Source organism: Peromyscus leucopus, chromosome 5, assembly GCF_004664715.2.
Source record: "Peromyscus leucopus breed LL Stock chromosome 5, UCI_PerLeu_2.1, whole genome shotgun sequence".
Classification (NCBI taxonomy): domain Eukaryota; kingdom Metazoa; phylum Chordata; class Mammalia; order Rodentia; family Cricetidae; genus Peromyscus; species Peromyscus leucopus.
In genome coordinates this window covers 127,844,721-127,865,747 of record NC_051067.1, presented here as the reverse complement: position 1 = coordinate 127,865,747, position 21,027 = coordinate 127,844,721, and the positions used below count along the sequence as shown (strand labels likewise).

Below are 21,027 nucleotides of genomic sequence, written 5' to 3'. Positions count from 1 at the left end.
GGGGGTTCGCTCGTGTGTGGATGTGGTTGTTTGAACAGACCAGCCCCTCGTGTCACAGGCCAGTTAGTGCAGGCCGCACAGCTTCTGCAGCCATGAACGCATCTCAGAAAGTCACGGGCTGTCAGGGCCCCAGTGAGTCCAGGGCCAACGTGCACAGTGCCCTGACACTTCACTTGGGTCTGAGAAAACTGAGGCTGAGGCTGGCAAGGTGACGGGCTGAGCTCCAGCTCTCGGACCCACTGGAGGTGGGGAGAAAGAACTGACTCCCAAAAGTGGGTCCTTCACCTCCATACACGGGCCGCTCACTTGCTCACTCGCTCTCTCCACCTGCCTCTTTCTTGCCCTCCCTCCCTCCCTCCCTCCCTCCCTCCCTCCCTCCCTCCCTCAATAAATTAAACATAAACAAACCCTGGAGTGTACCATCTTCTCAACCAAAAGGAGTTGTCCGAATGTTCAGCGTCTACCTCTGGTACCCAGAATGTTTGTCACCTCTTCTGAACACCTCTCCTTACCAGCAAGTTTGCAAAGAAAAAGGACTTTTTAGTCCTCCGTGCTCTTCGGCACACTGGTCCCATTTTAATACTTTCCCTAGGGTGTCTGTAGTATGGGACACTGTCTGCCTTTACTTCCCTGCTCCTTGACCTCCTGGTGTGAGCCTTCAAGTGCGGGTAGGAGACAAATCTTGTGAAACCGACTTTTCAAAGTCAAGGTTGTTTGGAGTGGGTCTGCCTTCCTGTCCTGCCCTCCCTCCTCCTCAGCCACTCTGCAGCTCTTGACCCTGGAGGAGGATCCATGTGTTGTTTCAGACGGAGGAATTCAAAAGTCAGAGAACATGACATTCAGCATCAGGCAGCAGGGATTCAGAACCCTGGCCTGCTATTGGCTCACCATATGATGCCATCGGGTCACCTTCCTCAGTTTCCCACTAGAGATGTGATCAACCCCATGTCACCACCATCAAGAGACTAGATGAGCTGACCGGTGTGTGGAGAGTACTTTACCATCAGAGTCCTGTCCTTCCCTCTGCTTTTCTTCTGTTCCTTCACAGGATTCTGAGCAGCCCTGGCTTTCTGGAAGCTCCTGACTCTTCTTCCTCTGCTTGTTCCCTTTCTTCTCAGCAGTTCCAATACACACTGGTGCGGTGTCGGTATTGCTGTCCTATGTGTTGCATAGTGATGTGTCGGGAAGACTTCGGGGGCTGGAGAGATGGCTCGGTGGTCAAGAGCACTCACTGGCTGCTCTTTTAGAGGACCCAGGTTTGAGTCCCAGCATCCCATGATGGGTCACAGCTGTCTGCAAGTCTAGTTCTAGGCAAGCTGACGCCGTCTTCGAGCCTCCATGGGCACCAGGCACACAAGTGATGCACAGGCGCACATGCAGACAAAACACCCCTACACATTAAATAAATCAAAAATGTTTGTCAAAGAAATAATGAAGACATAAATCCGCTATAATAACCAGAAGACCTGGGATTTCTGGGGAAAGACGACTTGGGTTTGAGCTCTAGACAACACCTACTTACTCTGACCTTGGGTTTGCGTCAGATCCAGTTTCCGGTCTGCCAAGCCAGAGAGGTTTCTTTTATTGCAGAATTATGAAGATGATCAGAGATGACAGGGTCTGACTCAGGGTGGCTTCAGGTAATCATGGCACAGACCAATCAAACCACTAGTCAATGGTGATAGTTAACATTGATTATCAACTTAACAGGATCCAGAATCACCTAAGCCTCAAACCTTGCCAGGCAGTGGCGCATGCCACTAATCCCAGCACTGGGGAGACGGGGTCAGGTGGATCTCTGTGAGTTCGAGGCCAGCCGGGTCCACAGTGAGATCCAGGACAGGCTCCAAAACTACACAGAGAAACCCTGTGGGGGGAGGGGCGGAGGAGGCAAACCTCTGAACGTGTCTATGCGGGAATTTGAGTCTGGGTTAATTGAGGCAGGAAGACTGAATGTGGGTGACACTGTCCCATGGACCAGGGTCTTGGGCTGAGAATGAAAAGGAGAAAGAGCTGAGCACCCACCCTCATCTCCCTCTGTTTCCTCTCTGTGGACACTGTAACCAGCTGCCTCAAGCTCCTGTAAGCCTTCCCTACATGGTACTGTGCCTCCAGACTGCACGCCAAATCAAGCCTTTCTTAATTTAAGTTGGTTTTCTCTGGCATTTTGTCACAGCAACAAGAAAAGTGACTCATATGCCAGTCAGATGGGAACCCAAGGCTGACAGTCAGCAGCAGGCGCGGTTTGTGACCTGGTGCATGGTGTCTGTTGTTCTTGCCATCGCTGAGCCCATTGATCTCGGCTCTGTGTCTTCTTTTCATTTCCTTGGTGCAGTGGTGGGTATTGAACCCAGAACCTTGCATACAGTTGTCAAACTCTACCACTGAGCCTCATCCCCAGCCCACTGTTGGCTCTTTTTGTTTGTTTGTCTTTGTTATTCGTTTTTCAAGACAGGGTTTCTCTGTAGCCTTGGCTGTCCTGGAACTTATTCTGTAGCCCAGGCTGGCCTCAAACTCAGAGATCTGCCTGCCTCTGCCTCTCTAGTGCTGGGATTAAAACACGTGCCGCCGCCGCCGCCGCCGCCGCCCGCTGTTGGTTCTTAATTGCACTTACTAATAGTTTCCTTCATGCTCGACCAGAGCAGACCCCAGCTGCCGTTAAATGGGTCACTGTTGGCATCTTAGGTTTTCCCACCCTATGAGAACTTCTCACTCTTCTTCCATGCAAAACCTGCTCCATCTGGTGTGTTCTATGTTGTCACTCATGGTCCCCACATCCTCCCAGACATAGTACCTCAGTGCTGACTCATTCAGGCTCTTGTCCCTGTTCCTGCTTCTTCTCTACATTCTCAGCTACACTGAGGCTCCTACAGCCATCTTTGGACATCTGCATTTCCAGCAGCCTCCTAGGCATGCATGTGCTCAGGCTCAGGACTCCTTCAACCCACTGTTTCCCAAATACTGCACCCAGACATCCCAGAGCTCTGGAGCGAACTCCTAGGCATATGTGAATCTTTGCATTCCAAGCAGACATCATCATTATGTTGGGCAAGTAGCCAATATCCTCTGGGTCATGTCCTGGGTCTCTGAAGCTAAGTTTTCAGGGCTTCCTCAGATGGAAAAGCAAGCACCGCCTGATACTCCACGTGGAACAGGAAGCCAGGCTGTCAGTCTCCAGTCTGATGCCAAGGTTTGAAGCCTCCAATAGGCAGGCATTGTTAAGGCTTAAGACTCATTCACTGCTTGCTAGGAAAGATTACTGCTAGGTGTTTATTTTGGCCTGGAAGTTCTAGGTTTTAGCTAGGTAAGTTTGGGGACTATAGGATAGACTTGCTTTTATAGAAGCCTGACGGCAGAGTCCATGTAGAGCTGCAAAGACTGTAGCTGGAAGGACAACACAAGAGTCATTTTAAAATAGAGTCTGTTGTATGTTCAGGAAGGAAGTCACTGATGGAGAGGCAAATGCCAAAGGTTACATGAAAGAGGTCATGGCATGGGCTTCTAGTAGCAGGGCTCTGAGGTGAGATGGGGTGAGAATGAGGTCCTGCTTCACACCAGCTTCAGAGTGCTGCCCTCACACCAGCTGCAGGGCTTTATTGGAGGAACTGCAAAACCACAGGCCACAGTCAAACCTGAATTAGAACACACATTTTAAACAAGGGTCTCAGGTGGTGTGTGTGCAGTTCAAATCTCAGCAGCCCTTCTGTGCCAAGAATCGCCTCATGCTGTGTGTTGCTCTGTCATGGGCTGAAATGGTGACGGGGGAGTGAGAAGAAATTTGAAGGAACATTCTGAGGAATGTCCGACAGTGTGACGAAGAGCGGAAGAGTGGCCAGGAAGGTCTGAAGGGTCAAGGGTCAACCACAGTTAGGACCGTGCGTGCAGTCGTAGCCTCTTCTGGTGGTGCCAGGCAGCATAGGTGTAGTGTGTGCTGGGTGAGGCTGAGGAAGAGCCAGCTGGCGATCGTCTGTCACACTTAGAGAGAGAGAGAAAGGCACAAGGAGGATGGGCTAGAGGGAAGGGCTGAGGATCGGGGTCCCCTGAAGCCAGTGGAAAGAAAGGCTACACCCGTGGATGGGAGCAGATGTTTCCTGGCCTCCGTCCCTGTGGAGAGGAGTGTTCTTTCCTGCTAGGCTGCAGTATTGGCCAGGACTTTGGGATTGTCAGGTGACTCCAGTGCTCTCTGTGTGGAGAGGATAGCCTAGGAGGAGGTCTGGGGTGAGATGAGATTGGGAGATGCTGGATTTGAAGCCGGAAAGCGGCTTTTGTTGGTGGATATGGCTTTCCCACCACTGGAAGTGAGGATTTGGCACCTTAGAGGCCGCCCTCGATGATTGCTCAACACGGCAGCCACTCTCCATGCGTCGCGGTCAGGTGGAGGCTGAGCAGCCAATGCTTATTGGCACATCCTCCAGGCTGCCTCTGGGGCCATGTCAAGTCAGGTTACAGATGAGGAAATGCCTCACAAATGCCCACAGTCACGTAGCTGGTAATTGGCAGAACCAGGATTAGGAACAAGAGCCAGGTGTCCTTTAAGCTGGGCTGCTGTGTTCTGAATCACCTGCTCCTGGGTGCTGACTGATACCAGGGTGTGAGGTGTTCTTAAATGGAGGTGGCCAGAGCATCGCACTCAGGCTGTCTTCAGCCTGGCTTCTGCAAGCCTGAAGGAAACTGACTGACAACCTGGTGTTAGCTGGCACAGAGCTCTGAGCAACTGAGAACTCAACCTCTCTGGTTCTGTCTTGTGACATCAGGGTAGCCTCAGTGGCCTTGGTGCCAAACCCTGGAACTAGGTGAGGAGACAAACATGTTTCTTCCAGGGGCTTTGGCAGAAACCTCTAGTCCGAAGCCAGAAAGAAGGCTCAGCAGGTGAAGGTGCTTGCCGTGTAAGCTTGGTGACTTGTGTTCATCCAAATCCACTCGAGATAAAAGGAGAGAGAGTCTGTACCACAAAGTTGTCCCCTGACCTATACAGGCACACAGTGCCCCACATGACACCCCTCCCTATCATACACAATACATACACAAGTGATAATAACAAACTTTTAAAAGTTCAAATCTCAGGGTGAGCTCCTCTTAGACCAGTGGTTCTCAGCCTTCCTAATGCTTCAACCCTTTAATGCAGTCTCTCATGTTGTGGTGACCTCTAGCCCAACTACCTAGTATCTTAATTCAGAATTTTGAGAATAGTTTAGGTGACATTTGCGTTAAAGAGTTTCTCATAGTGGAAAGTACTTATTTTTTAATTGAATTCTGAGTTTAAAAAAATTCAGCTGGGCGGTGGTGGTGCATGCCCTTAATCGCAGCATTTAGGAAGGCAGAGGCAGGTATATCTCTGTGAGTTGGAGGCCAGCCTGGTCTATAGAGTGAGTTCCAGGACAGCCAAGGTTACCCAAAGAAACCCTGTCTTGAAAAACAAAAACAAAACAAAATTTCTCTCATTTTTGTTTTTTGAGACAGGGTTTCACTCCGTAGTTGAGGCTGACTGAGAACTTACTGTGTAGCCCAGACCGGTCTCAGATTCCTAAGTGCTGTATTTATAGGCATATTAAACTACCACACCCAGCTTTTAAAATGTTTGTGCTTTGTATTTGAACCCTATGAATGGCCTTTAACCCTATAAAAGGCCTTTCAGCCTTGCAAGTCTTTATTTCTGACAGCTCCTAGACCGTCTTTGGGTCTGTGAAATTCCAGTTGGGTTGTTTCATTTTTAGTTCATCTCTGGGGACTGTGGAAATGTCTCTTGATTTCGTTTAACTTTTGTAATAATATTTGTAAAACCATATCCAGTGTTTCCTTAATACTTTTTTTTTTTGGGGGGGGGGGACAGACTCATAGTCGCATGTCAAGCATTTCCTTATCAGAATGAGTTTTTCTGAGTATCCTGTTTGTTAGAATTGAGTATTCTCAGGAGATAGAGATGGCACCCCAGGGTGTGCTGGGTTGTGCTGCAGCAGGGTGCAGCCGGGCCAGGTAGGCAGGTACCCCACCATGTGAGGGCAGACAGAGCAGACATTGGGCACTTCTGCCTCTGCCACATTGTATCTTCTTCTGCATGGCAGTGGTGCCCAGCTAGAGACAGCCGTCTTCTACTTCCCATTTGAAAAAAATAAACGTTTATATTCAGCAAGGCGGCACATGCTTAGCTTCAGAGTTGCCTGAACATGAGGGGGGAGCACACAGAACCAGGCCAGAGGGTCCAGCATACCTGGGCTTACCATCTGGCCAGGTGCCTCCACTGTCTGGCTTCAGGTTGCCTTGCTGTTCTGACCACACCTCCATAGAACAGGGTCTTATACAGTCACTGTAAGGATTGAATGCGCTTGGCCTCTAGCAAGACCTCTTAGATGTTATAACAAAGACACTTGCGAATGCCTGCCCGGCTCCCTGTCCACTCCCCTCGAGGCAGGTGAAATGAAGAAACAGCTCCAGGATGGAGACCAACTTCTCCAGGGTCCTGGAGCTGTTAGGTGCAGCTGGTGTTCCTGCTGTCTGTGCACCAGGCACAGTTTGTAGCACTTCTCGTGTGCTGCTTGGCTAGCTTTGCAGGCAGTGTGCTGCTGCTGTTTTCACTTTACAGGCAAGGGCCGCTGAGTACAGAGAGAATAAGTAATTGGTCCAGAGTGACCCAGCCAGTTAACCGCGGCGGCGGCACAGTCAGAGCTCAGGTAGAGAGCCTGGCAGGCCCCTCTGTTCTGAATCCTCCTTCATGTCTTGCTCCCTTCTAGGAAGACAAACACAGTTTAGCCAGTTGTACACACTTAGTCATGTTCCTGTGGTCTGTCTGACCTAGTTCTGGGGCCCAGAGAGCATAGTCTACCAGGACTGTGTCTTTCCAGCCCTTCCTCGTTGTCTGTGATATGTCATTCTACGTTAAAAAACAAAACAAAACTTTTTTAAGATTTATTTCTATTTTATGTATGTAAATGTTTTGCCCTCATATATATCTGTGCACTACATATGTGCAGTGCCCTAGGAGACCAGAAGAGGGTGTAGGTTCCCTGGAACTGGAGTTAAGGATGGCTGTAAGCTGCCATAGGGGTGCTGGGGATTGGACCTGGGTCCTCTGCTCTTAACCACTGAGCCATCCCTCCAGCCCCCCCCCCCCCGCCCCCTTTCTGATTTCTTTGTGTGTTAGAGATTTAACACCACTTTATCAGCAGTCTTCCTCTAATGTGCCCCCAGGAACGGCTGCAACCGTCAGGCCTGTCCTGCATCCTGTGGAATCTGTAGGACCATCTCTCCTCCTCTGTATTGCTCAGCTGCTTAGCAGCTCTTTGAAGCTGATGGTCACCCATAGTCCTAGCTCTTTCATTTTTGTTGTTGTTTTTAAAAAGATAACTTTTTGAGAGTAGGACTGGGATGTAGTTATCAATGCATGCCTATAATCTCAGCACCGAGGAGGTGGAGGCAGGAGGAGCAGGCATTCAAGGTCACCTTTGGCTAGCCAGTGAGTTTGAGGCAACTCAACCTAAGAGCCTGTCTAAAAAATAAAACAAAAAAGATGCTTGCTCTGCCAAGCTGTCTCCCCACCCCTCTTATAGCCGGCTTTTTAAAAATGGGAGTAGTGCCCTCTAGGAGCCACAAGGATTAAATGGAAGATGCTGTGAGGCTCTCAGCATAAGGACACGTGCATACTCATATCTTGATAAACCCTGAGTGTTGTCTGTTGCTTTTGTGTGGTTGGTTTTGGGTTTTTGTTTTTGGGTTTTTGTTTTCCATTTTTAAAGCAGAATTTAAGCCAGGCATAGTGACTTATACATGTAATACTAGTACTTGGAAGGCTGAGGCAGGAGGATTGGTAGGAAAGCTTAATTGGTGAGTTCTTTTACTGGTGTGAGTTATTGAAATAAATGTGAGCTAGGATATACTCAGTTCCTCTGGGCAGACAGACCCTGGGTGTGGGATCTGTAAAGAGGAAAGCTTGTGTTTAGTGTGTCCAGGTTGTGTTTCACCGGCTAGTGGCCACATGTGTGAGTGGTTGGTTCTTCCTCTGTTATTAATTTGTTTACAGCTTAGTCATTAGTCTTTAGTCATCCGTGTCCTTACAGTTTTGGCCCCCATTCTTATCATACCCCCATCAGTCACTTTAGTGAGCACTGGGTCTTGTCACCCTGTAGAACTAAAATGAATTTCCTATGCTGACAGGCTATCCAGATGTGACACTGAATAGCAGCGTGTGAAGCTCTGCCTGCAGATGACTGACATGCCATCATATTGGTCAGACGACCAGGGTAGACCAGCTGTTGGAGTCTCAGCAGTCTTTGGGATATGAAGAGTAAACTTGGGCTAACAGAAAACTGTGGCCCAAAGACACAGGGGGCTCTGAAGAAAGAGGCTGAGGCCCCAGAGGATTGCTCTGGAGGTGGTGGGAATGAGGGCTCAAGAGACATGGAAGGTTGCTGGCCTTGTGCTGAGTCACTGGGGAGGTGAGGCTTTAGGAAACTTGATTTCTTCCTACCTGCAACCGAGGGCCGTGTGCAGCCACCTGCAGCATGTACTTGAACGTTCTTATAAACATGCAGCAGATAGTGCCAGATGAAACCACAGCATGCTGGGTAGAACTCTTCTACAGACACAGATAGCTTAGTGTGTGCTGGAGTGCGTGCATGAGTGTGTGTGTGTGTATGTGCATGACCAAGTGTGTGCTGTACACCTAGAATCCCAGCCCTGGGGTGGCTGGTACAGAACGATCTTGAGTCTGAGGCCATCCTGGGCTATAGAGGGAGACTGTTTAATGAAGAATAAAAGAAGTGCACTCACAATCAAGCCAGCACACAAGGGCCAGGGGGGTGGGTGTTGGCTGTGAAGACCAGATGGGAGTGTGCTTGACCTGGAGGGAGTGACAGGTGAAGGCCAGCATCACCTTTCTGGAGTGCACCCGCTGCATGCTTGAGACAAGAAACTCGGGCAGGGTGAACTGTCAGATCACAGACCTTTTCCTCTCGTTCAGAGTGAAAAATAATTTCAGAACCTGTCAAGTTTTGGTTTTCTTAGCATCAAACAATCTGTTTCCAAACAGTTCACTTCAGGGAGAAGTGGGGTAGGCAAAGAAACGTATTTGGTTCAGCCTCATGCTGAAGCCGTCCATTGCCAGAAATAAACACACCTTGGACTCCAGAGAGAGATGGCCAACCTCTTCCTTCCTTTTATTCTCTGGGTGAAAAGAAACAACTTTATGGTGTTTGCCCTCGTGAGAATGTCCTCTGTCCTGTGTGTTTTCATATCAGAAAGGAGGAAAAATGTAGTTTCATAGCTTGCTTCCTCAGATGTTTTCCTCCCGGGAAGTAGAGACATCCAGAATTGGTGCCTGCAGAGTTAGCTCAGGGACAGGACACCATTGGGGTCCGGCCATCACACTGCTCCATCTTCTGGCTTTTTTGTATGCTAGCTTTGTTTGGAACTCAGTGTAGCTTTCCATAGTTGTTGCTGCCTGTCCTAGGGCTGACACGGGCAAGGTGACTGAGGAGGCAAGCTAACTGCAGGCCTAGTGGCCCTGTTCTTCCGTCCCCAGTATCTGCATCCCCAGAGCATTGGGGCCCCAAGGTACTAAGGTACTAGGTACTAAGACAAGTATGATGATGCAGGAGGTGGAGATATCACAGGGACTAGAAAGCTAATTAGCATAATGAAATGAATTTTTACTTCACTGAATTGAAATTGAGACTTGGTGCTGTCTCATCCACACTCTGTCCTCTATGTGATCCATCCTCTCCTCCTCCTCCCACTCCTTAGCCAGCTGCTTCTGTGAACGGAGTTGGGTCTGTGCCACGAAGCCCGACCCTGTACAGTCTCCTTTATTTCTCCCTTTGAGACTGCATTGGTCACCCCAGTCTGTGGAACCCTTCAGTGCTGTAGTTTGGCCTTGCTTCAGGGACTGGCTTCTAGAACCAGATTCCCTGCATCCACCTGGTGTGAAAACACAAACTAGCCTTTCTGGCCTCAGTTTCCTTGACAGGTGGATGAAGATCTTTGAGAGCTACGATTTGGGCCCCTCACCTGGTGTGGTGGATACACTTACTTAGAGTGCATTGGCTGATTGATGGTGAGCAGCCGCAAATATTGCTGAGTGATGCCAACTCTCCACAGTTGGCGCCATCTTGTACAGGTCTGATTTTAAAGCATTAGTGAGGTGTGCTCGCCATTAGCTCCTATCACTTCTGAGGCTTGTTTTTGTTTTGTTTGAGGCAGGGTCTCTCTCTAGCTCAGGCTGGCCTATAATTGAGTGATCCTCCTGCCTTCATCTCCTGAATGCTGGACTTACAGATGTGCATTAGACATCTAACTTTTTGTTAGTTTCAGAATAGTATCTACAGTCCCGTGTTTCTTGATCCCCTTCTGGCTTTTTGGGCCACAGTATCCCAGACTGCTGTCCTCATGGGTGATGCCCAGGCACAGCTGTGCTTCATCAGATGGCCCTTCCTTCTGAACCCCAATCACCAGTCAGCTCCTGGGAGCAGACATGCCATGTTCTAGGATTTCCTGTCTTGGGAAAAGATAAATAACTTTGCATTACCTAACTGTATTGGTCAAGGTTCTCTGGAGTAGCAGAACTTAAATGAGTCTCTCCGTACAGAAAGGGGATTTATTAGAAGCACTTACAGGCTGTGGTCTGGCTAATCCAACAATGGCTGCCTATGTATGGAAGGTCCAAGAATCCAGTAGTTATTCAGTCTGTGAGGCTGGATGTCTCAGCTGGTCTTCAGTATTCGCCAAAATCCCAGAGAAGTAGGCTCTAATGCTAGTGAAGAAATGGACCTCCTGTCGAGGGTGGGAAGAAGCAAGAAAGAGAGCAAGCTTCCTTCTTCCATGCTCTTCATGTAGGCTACCAGCAGAAGTACCCCAGATTAGAGGTGGGTCATCTCACCTCAAAAGATCTGCATTAAAGGTGTGTCTTCCCACTTCAATGATCTGGATTAGAAGTGGATCTTCCAATCCCAAATGATGTAGTTAAGCACAAATCCCTCACAGATGTGGCTAGCCATTTTGGGGTTTTAATTAATTCCAGATATAGTCAAATTGACAACCAAGAATAGCCGTCACACTGACCTTACATTATATATGTCTATGGGCTGACACCACTGACCTAGAGTTTATAATAAATGCAAGCAAGAATAGCTGGGTACACTACACACCTGTGACTCCAGGATTCAGGAGGCCAAGGCAGGCCAGCCTGAGCTACATGGTGAAACCTTGTCTCTGAAACCCAGGTAATGAATGAATGAATCAATGAACGCAAGGAACTTTGTCTCTTTTGATCATCATATTACTCCCAGGGCCTGTATGTATATGGACATGTATGGTAAGTCTGAAAATGTATTTGCTAACTGAAGAGATAGATGGGCAGCCAGTGTGGGTGGGCCGAGGAGGACTTCCCATCCCCTCCTTACTGGAATTACCAGATAGGTTCAGGGTCCAAACTGACTTTAAACTGCTATGTGCATGTCGGGGAGGTGTGCATGTGTGGAGGTCAGAGGACACTTGGTGGAGTTGGTTCTCTTCCACCTTTACGTGGGCCCCAGGAATTGATTTCAGGCCATCTGGCTCACACAGCAAATGGTTTTCCCACTGAGCCATCTCACCCCACTCCCCAGTTTACTTTTTGAACCGAGATCACAGTAGGAGACAGTTGAGGTTTTAAGTTCCTCCCCACCCCACTCTCTACAGGTGGGAGGGTCTTGCTGCTGAACTGGTACCCTCCGACAGTTGGCAGCTGGTGATGGGCTCCTTCGCTGAGCAGTCTGAAACCCTCATCCCAGGCCATTCCGTCATCGCTAGCCACTAACACTAAAACAAATGTTGATGAAGTCCATCCCGAGTCAGGACAAATAGAGACGTAAGGGATGCTCACCAGCAGTCCTTCCTGCCTGTGATGGAGAGCAGGCAGGCCGTCAGGGTATCTAGGGCAATGGCCCTTGTGTTCAAAGATTCAGGCTCAAAATGCTTCCCAGTCCGTTAAGAGATGAACCACTGGTCAGTTGACTGTGAATTTTAAAAATTAGTGTTTGTCACATATCTAAATCTAATGGTGGATGACTTTTGAAACATTAGGTAACCATTCCTGGGGATTTATCTGGAAGCGGTCTCCCTTGCCAATGGATAGCCTCCCTTCCAGTTCTGTACTCTGAACTGCCATCAGCTGACAGGAAGGTGGAGGCGGTGTTGCGTAAATCACAGTGGCACTGAGCAGCTTGGCAGGGTGGACTGCTGATTGCCTCTTCCCTACAAGCCTTTTGGGGCTTTTCTGTCATCAGTATCCGACAGTGGCATAAATTTCAGTCAAAAAACGAACGTCCAAGTCACTTTAAGTTCAAATACTTGTGCCCTTGAGGGGTTGATAAAAGAAGAATGTAAATTCAGAGGAGAAAAAATTAGCATTTGTCACATATTTAAATCTGATGGTCGATAACTTTGTTGATATTTCAATTTCCTTTGATCCCTCAACTTGAGTTCATGGGTGTCATAAGCTGTGACCCGACAGTGCCCTGTTTTCCTCCCAACTGTACGGTTTCTGTTGACTCACTCCCCCCAGCGTTAGCTGGTCACATGCATGCTCCCAGAGCACACAGGTACTTGGTGTCTCCGTGGACTTTATCCCCTTGATGTATCACACCCAACAATCTCCGAATCTATGTCTTGATGAGCTGAGCAAAACATTGCTTCCGTTCTCACCCAGGAGGGGTTAATCGCTGTTACTGAGTCTGAGTTTCTGTTATTCATTGACATGAGAGGGTATTTGGAGTTGGCCATCTAAATTATGTTCAACCAGTACCATTCAGAGTCAGGTGGCAACAGGTTGGGGTAGTTCATTCCTCAAATTTGGGTACCAAGGCTAGCTCTGGAAGACAGAGCTCCACTAAGCAGGTCAAAAACTCACTTTCTTGGGGCTGGAGAGATGGCTCAATGGTTAAGAACACTGACTGCTCTTCCAGAGGACCTAGGTTCAATTCCCAGCACCCACATAGCAGCTCACACCTGTCTGTAACTCCAGTTCCACAGGACCCAACACCCATGGCAAAACACCAATGCACATAAAATAAAAATTAAACAAACAAAAAAACAAACAAACAAAAAAAACCCACCTCACCTTAGTTTCCAGAGTATATAAGAGTCAGGACAGTGAAGTCTAGAAACTCTTCTGATTTGTTATTTAAAGCAGTGGCCACTGGCTTATGATAGCTCAGGGTCTCCATCATTTGGTCTCCCGACCCTCCGTGTTGGCTCATTCTCTTGCTGCACAGCTGCCACTGAGCTGGGTTCTCCACACTTTGGGTTGCTCACTGGCCTATGTTGTGTTCTTTATAAATGTCAGCGTAGAATAGCCTTACCTCCCCTTATCACAAAATGGGATCTTACTATGCTCACACTGAGGTGTGAGTCAGAGTTCTGTCTCATAAGCATGTTCACTCATGGACCATTTACCTTGTTTTTCAGGCCATGGTTGCTTGTTACCCAGGCAACGGAACAGGTTATGTCCGTCACGTTGATAACCCAAATGGAGATGGAAGATGTGTGACATGTATATATTATCTAAATAAAGACTGGGATGCCAAGGTATGCAACTGAATTCAGCAGTAATGGTTTTTCCTCACAGTAATATCTGCACTTCCTATGGGTGAGGCTGGACTAACAGAGGGCAGTTCTCTCTCATGTCTGGTTCAGTCTTGGATTGTTGTGAAATGGAACAGATAATACTGTGTCTGAAAACAAACACAAATGTATTAAAACATAGTGGCATGCCTTGTCTGGTATGTACCTATAAGTGGTACTGTGGTGGGAGTGGGTCTGGTGGAGCACACCAGTAGTCCCTGTGCTTGGGAGGTGGAGACAGGAGATTCAGGAGTTCAAGGCCATCAGTGACATGGAAAGGCTGCCTGGTTCAGGGAAAGTTTCCAGTGGGAGATGAGTGTCAACCAGCCAGTTCACTTAAACAGCAGGGTGGAGAGAGAGGATGCATTTGTCTTCCCAATCTAAGTGTTCTCTAAGTGTTTGCAGGATGTCTTGGCATTGGGTGACACACAAAAGCAAGGAAGCAGGCCATATTCCTAGTGTCTGACATCCCCTCGCCTACTGTCTAACTGTGAGTTCTAGGTTAGGTTCAGGGCAAGGCGTTCACGGGCCCTTCAACTTTGAGCCCAGCTGCTCAGGAGCATTGGTTTGCTGGGCTGCTGGTACACACCTGTGACCTCAGCATTTGAGAGGTTGAATCAGGAGGATCAGAGGCTAAGATCATCATTGGCTACATAGCGAGCGGGGTAGACACAAGCCTGGGTTATTGTCCCAAAAAACAAAAACGAGTAACGGAATATCTCCAGATTGGTGATTTTAGTCTAGTGTTTTTCCTCATAGTGTAAAATAGAAGGACCACGTGGTGCATGTCCCCAGGTCCTCATGAAGAGTCCGCATGGCTCCCAGTGCACTTGATAGACTACTGTCTGTGATGACTGTCCAGTCGCCACAGAAAGCTGTGGTCCAGGTAAATGAGTTGTGTGGGTGACGTTGAGCTCTTAGCATAAATTAGAATCATAAATTAGAATTGAGACCAGAATGAGAGGAGTGGGGACGCTCAGTAGGACCCGACACCTGCTGCCAAGCCTGAGATCTAAATTTGATCCATGGGACTCAGCAACTCCCACAATACACATAAACATAGATTAAAAAATAAATTCAAGGCCGTAAGTTCACCTGCTTGTTAAGTGTAAGTTAAAGCACGATGATTGTTTATCTGATGGGATGAACCAACCATTTTACTGGGGAAGCCACTCAGCAAAGTGGCTGACATCAGTGTGAACAGAAATGCTCGCTGGTTTTCAAAACTTGCAGGCAGGTTTGGAGATTTTGTGTATTTGTCTGTTTCAAGTGCTTACAACAAAAAGGAATTTTTCCATGCATTAGTGTTGTACATGGAGTCTCGACTCACCATTACACCTTGTTAATTAACATAATTATATTCACAAGTAATCCAGCTAAGCATTTTGAGTTACTTACCTCCTCCCAATCCCCAACTTAACCTGGTCCCATTTTTGGTGGCTCATACTGACATACTCTCTTTTCCCAGGTAAGTGGAGGTATACTTCGAATTTTCCCAGAAGGCAAAGCCCAGTTTGCTGACATTGAACCCAAATTTGATAGACTGCTGTTTTTCTGGTCTGACCGACGCAACCCTCACGAAGTACAACCAGCATATGCTACAAGGTAGTGTTCTGTTCATAGAAAGTTGGTTGACAGTGTGGCAGGGCAGGGGTGAGTCGAAGGGTGAACCCCAAAGTTTCTGGGGAGTGCCTGCCTGCTCTCCATGCCCTCTTCTTAGTTTGGATGATAGTGCTTATTTGTACTTGGTCCTAAGAGTGTCAGCCTTCTCTTAACTGCTCTTTGCTTGAGGTAGAATAGTACTGAACCTCCTCCTTCTCCTCCTCCTCCTGCATGGTGCACCTGCTAACACTGCCCATTTCTAGATCATTGGGTGTTTTCAGAACTTTTAGAAAAGTGAAAAAGAAAAAGAAGAGCTTTTTGAAAAGTAATTCTGAGAGCACAAGTGTGTGCTGCACGCTGAGAAGGGTGTGATAGCGCTACACACACGTGCTGCCATGCCTGGTGCATGCCTGCCATCCAGGGTGTCCTTTCTCTTCCGCTTCTGAGCTGTGCTTCCGTCACTGATCACATCACTGTGGGCAGCAGCTGCATGGTAGAGCCTGAAGTCATAGGTACCCTGACAAGAAACCTGGGGTCCAGGCACGGCACTCATAGGAGGCTAGAGGTACAGTCAGGAGAGGGGCCACTGGGCCAGAGAACAGAGGCCAGAGCCCAGCTTGGTCTGTACAGCTCAGGCAGAGGGCAGACTGTTGAAGTCTGGAGACAAATGGATGTGAAGAAGGCAGCTCTGGAAGCCACACGCAGAAGAAAGTAGCAGGGTTTTCTGGTTAGGACTGAGGGCCCTGGGAGGAGTTGATTATGTCAAAATTCTAATTGGCAGTTAACTGACAGCCTGGGACACGGGGCAAGAGAGATTGAAAACTCTCCATGTAACCCTGTTTCCCGGAAGAGGCCATGGTAGAAAGGGGTGGGGCCTGGGCAGAGCGGGCAACTGCGGGCCAGTGGAAGAGTACACTGTCACCACTGGTCAACCTGGCTCTGCCTGCGTTTGGATCTGCAGGAGGGTTGACATGGTTAGGCGGCTGTTTATTTAGGTTGTTGCTTTTCCTATGAACTTTGGCCTGGATCCACATATTCTTACCTAATGTCAGTGAGGAACCAATGGCCTGAAGCACATGCTCACATCCACAGTGTCTGTCCCTCACTCCACTGTTTACATCAGCAGGTACTGCCACATGCTTTTATCTCAGAACAGACCTGTCATACCACATTTATTTGTGGGATAAAGTAGTCCAGTTAGGTGAGGATTTTTAGAAAAAGGTTCAGCCAAACCCAGTGTCAAAACTCAGTGTGACTTTCTAGGTAGGAATCCTAGAAGTTTCTGAGTGTGGCTTAACTCTTGCTCAGTGACGCAGTCAGAGATGTTAGACTGCTGGCCTGGGTTGCTTTGTCCCGGTCCCTGTCCCTGCTCTCTGGGCCCTTTCCCCTCTTCTGTTTCTGACCATGCAGGCTGGGTGAGCATGGAGAGAGGCTGTGAGCCTCCCTTGGATGCTGCAGCTCAGTTGTGGGATGGACAAGCCACACTTGCCCGCTACACACATCAGTCTGAGGATGCTTTGGGCATTAGAAGTTGTCAGGAGCACTGTCTTCCCAGGGACCATTCTGATCCTGTCTTAAATTTCCTTCTAGGTACGCAATAACTGTTTGGTATTTTGATGCAGATGAACGAGCAAGAGCTAAAGTAAAATATCTCACAGGTAAACACGGCTGGGGGCCAGGCTGCCGGAACAATTGGGGACGGTGTTTTCCAAAGGCCACAGTCCAGGAGTGTTTTGCCAGATTCCTTAATTCCCTTATTTTCAAAAGGATTTCTTTAGTTAGTCTTTATTCTTGTCTGCTGAGATTGTCCAAAGCTTAGCAAAAGTTTGAGGCAAGTATGAGTTAGTACTCAAACACAAACTGATCTTTTTTGTGATGGCCCTTAAGAGCCTCAAGCTACTCCTCAGTGCTCCTCAGGTTACCTAGTCCCCTCCCCTTCTCCCTTAGATAAGGGATATCCCTTCTTTTCTACACTGCCTCTAAAGAATGTGTGGCCACAAGGAGAGTCAGCACAGAACCGGTGAACAAAATATTCTCCCAGCCCGGAAGACAGGTGTGCAGACTCCCAGCTGTCGGCTCTGTGTGCAGGCCATGCACTTGTCCTGTGCCTGCGTGGCCTGGGACAGTGGCCTGGGCTGCCCAGGGATGGAGCCCTTGCCCGCCTTTGCTTCACCTCTCACATCTCTGCAAGTCTGCCCAGCGGTCACAGGACCCACTCACTGAGTTCTAAGGACTCCGCTCAGCTTTTTGTAGGAGTGTAAGGACAGGATGTGAGTGCACTTTCTCTACGTTCAGAGCTATGGTTTGCGTCCATTCTGTGGTTTCCCACTACTTTATAGTCAGGTGGCTTTAAGTGACAAGACAGCGGCGCTGTGTCTCTTGGTGTCTCTGCCTGCCCTCTGAGATCTGCAGAGCTGTGCACCTGCCACAGTGGCAGTGGGAATGGCTGGTGGGATGGACCTCATGGGACGCTGGAGAAATGAGGAGGTATTGCTTCAGATGTTTGGGGTGTGGTCACAGGAGCTCTGGTAGCTTAATCAGTGAACGCTTCTCCTTTTCTTGCAGGTGAAAAAGGTGTGAGGGTTGAACTCAATAAGCCTAATTCAGTCAGCAAAGACGTCTAGCAGGGCCTTAGGTCCAGCAGTGCTCACACCACCTACAGCCGCTTCGTTGCCTTCTGTGGACTCGTGGATGGGATAAGCAGAGACTCCTGGCTGGCGTTCCAGCTGGGAGCCAGGCAACTTTGCCAGGTGTCGTCCAACAGAGGGTTCCGTCTGCTGTGACTGCTGTGGGGTCAGCTCCAGATCTGTGACTGCACTTGGCCACTGACTGAAGAGGAGACGCTGTCTGAGGAGAGTGGCTTTTCCATCTGGACACGAAACAAGGGCCCTATGTAGGATTTTCTTCATTCTTCTATTTTGCCAGATCTATCATCTAACTGAGTTCATTTCATCTCTTTTTTATATCAAGTTGGAATTCGGGGAATTTTTGTATTAGGTACAATTTATCAAAACTGAATTAAGAAAAAAAAATTACAGTATTATTCCTCAAAGTAACATCAATCTATTTTTGTAAACCTCTTCATGCTATTAAATTTTGCCCTAAAGACCTCCTACGATGATTGTCGCCAGTGAATGATGATTCGTTTTCTTTTGACTGTAAGTAAAGAAAGGGCGTTGAGTTGCAGCCGAAGTCCACAGGTTTTTCTTGGCCTGTCTCACAGTAGTTTGAATTTGTAAAGGTCTCTGCTGTCACACCTTGATGATAGTGAAACCTAACAGTAGATGGTCACCACTGACTACCAAGTAACTTACAGAATTATGAGAAGAAAAACGCCACAGGAGAAGGGTTTATCTTTTAAGTTAATTTTCAAAGCTAAGTGACTGGCACTAAATAAACTTGAGGTCCTTCTCTGCTCTGGTTCCCAAGACAAAGGGCTTTCTTCCACTTCAGGTCTGTCCTGCCATCGGTCTGTCCCACTGCACAGTTTTCCCCGTGGTTTCTCCTTAGTTCGACTGTGCTTCCAGATCCTCCCAGATCAGAGCCTTGTTCTGTTGCAGAGCACCCAGGGGCCCCAGGCACATGGACATGTGTGTGGTTGTAGCCTCAAGCATGGTCACCGGCTCCTGGGACAGCTATGTGTCATTTTCACAACCAGTGAAAGGCATGTGTGTAGCTTAGAAATGAGAAGAAGTGTAAAACCAGACACTTTGTTTTATGGGTTTTTCTCTCTTTAGAAAAAAGAGGGACGGTGTGGCACAACCACACCAGGCCTGCCAGACTGGTCACCTCTACAGTATCCTTAGAAAGCCTGGGTTTGCACAGATTTGGGGTGTAACTCCTTGTCCCCTTGGGTGTTTTATCTCTAACCTTGATCTTTGCCAAAATGTGTGTATACAGAACTACTTCTGTGTGTTTCACCGTACACCAGTCTTAGCAGCTGTCTAGTTTGAATCCAATTAGAAACCTTTTCTGTGGAAAGCTCAGTAATTCTTATTAAGAGATTGCTATTGTTCATGTAAAACATGAAAAAAAAATCAAGTAAAGCTGAGTGTGGATTAGGGGTTACTCAGCACTGTGCTTGTGTGAGGGGCTCATGGCAGGAAGTCCAGTTCTGTCCCACATCCTTCTCTTCAACCCCAATAACCGCTGACAACCTCTCCAGCAAGTGCCTCTGCCAGCCGAGGGCCAGCTCGAGGTCAGCCACCTGGTGGCCCTTCCAAAAGCACCATGTTTCAGAGTTGGGAGAAACTGTTTGGCATTGGTGGGAGAAGACATTTGATTGGAGCAGCAGCCTTTCAATGTGGGAGTCCCTGGTATACTTTGTATTGGACTTTTACTGGTGTACCAAGTCCCAGACTCTGCTGCCAAGAGGGTGTGTGCTTGCCAGACAAAATTTAAACTATAGATCTTCTGGAAAGTTTATGTACTTTCCTGGAGGTCATTTGTGAAAAGATCAAGAAATCAGGATAGTCATGCACTTAATACTCAAACTCTCAATTTCATGTTTGTGGCACAAAACAGGGCTCTATTTAAAACTATTTGTGGCCTCTGTGTGTTAATCCTGGTTAAAGAGAAAGCTTTATGATGCTGTTTATTCAACACATTAAGCAGCTGTGGAACAGACCTTTATCCGTAATAGGCAGAGCACTTCAGGATTTGCATAGAGACTCATGGTTTGGACGCGGTGTTTCCTATGAAAGCTTCTCACGTTGCTTGTAAAGCTAATCTAATTAAAAAGATGTATAAATGTTCTTGAAAAAACTTAACTGTTGTCACCTCCAGCTTTCTTCTGTTTGTAGCCCATCACCATCTGTTGGCTTTCATCATGGGCCCCTTGGTCACTTAGTTATTGCCATGCATCTTTGGTCTAGTCCACAGCATGCAGCAATTACCTTCTGTAAGTAAGAGAACAGCCAGGAGAGATGCTCCAGGTGTGGAGACATCGCTGCATGGTTAGTGAGCTGCACCTGCCTTCTCAATATCAGAGTTCTTTTCTCCGTGGGCTTTCAAGTTGCTTTGAACACCATAGCTGTTGAATATGTCTTCTTCGCACCCTTGTGCTGCTGAAGGAGGGGCGTGGTACGCACCTGCAGGGCCACTGGAATGCAGCTCTACACACACGATCCTTTCATTTGTGGTCACATGCAGAGGCACCAGTTCTTAGGCCAGAGTAATAGGACGTACTGTAGCTCTAAGATTTAGTGTGGTGCCACGTATAGTGGAGCACACCTTCAATCCTAGCACTTGAGAGGCAGGAGGATCTCTGTGAATCTGAGGCCTACCTGCTAGCCAGCGCTCCATAGTAAGATCCTGTCGCCAAACAGAAAAACCCAAACAAACAACAGAGTGTGGTGTTCAATGTTTTGACTCCTCGGGGCATTTGGACAACTACTGAAATGTGCACTAGAGCGGGTCAGATGAGTGAGTTAGAAATGAAGACTGAGTGGCAATGTAATAAAACAGAAGTAATGGTCTCCTTAGTTCTGATTTACCCTTCTGAGCCTTTTGTTTAGTTTTGAGACGGGGTCTTGGTGTTGTCCAGGCTGGCCTCCAACAGCAGTCCTGTTCAGCCTCCCTGAATGCTGTGCTTTAGTTCTAAGGCATCATCCCTGCCTGGGATAGCTTTTAATTCTCTGCATGTCTTCACTTCCACCTGGGTCCTGTAGCTAGAAACCTGAGCTGCCTGGGCTGGTGGCCCTTTCTGCCCACTTGGCTCCTTGGACTCATCTTTTCAATGTTTGGTTTCCTGTTTCCCAGACTCCATGTAACAACTCCTGATACCCAAAATGTGGGCAGAATAGATGCTCTCTGGCCCACAACTCAACTCAGTAC

At 48.0% G+C, this 21,027-nt stretch overlaps 1 protein-coding gene across 1 annotated transcript in view; it reads left to right on the top strand.

Moving 5' to 3' along the window:
• Positions 1-19,961, top strand: part of Egln1 (egl-9 family hypoxia inducible factor 1) — a 40,013-nt gene extending 20,052 nt beyond the window's left edge. The window contains 4 exon segments of the mRNA XM_028889818.2: positions 13,435-13,554; positions 15,059-15,195; positions 16,783-16,850; positions 17,758-19,961. Coding sequence (XP_028745651.1) covers positions 13,435-13,554; positions 15,059-15,195; positions 16,783-16,850; positions 17,758-17,816 — 384 coding nt within the window. The 3' untranslated portion in view covers positions 17,817-19,961.
• The last annotated feature ends 1,066 nt before the right edge of the window (positions 19,962-21,027 follow it).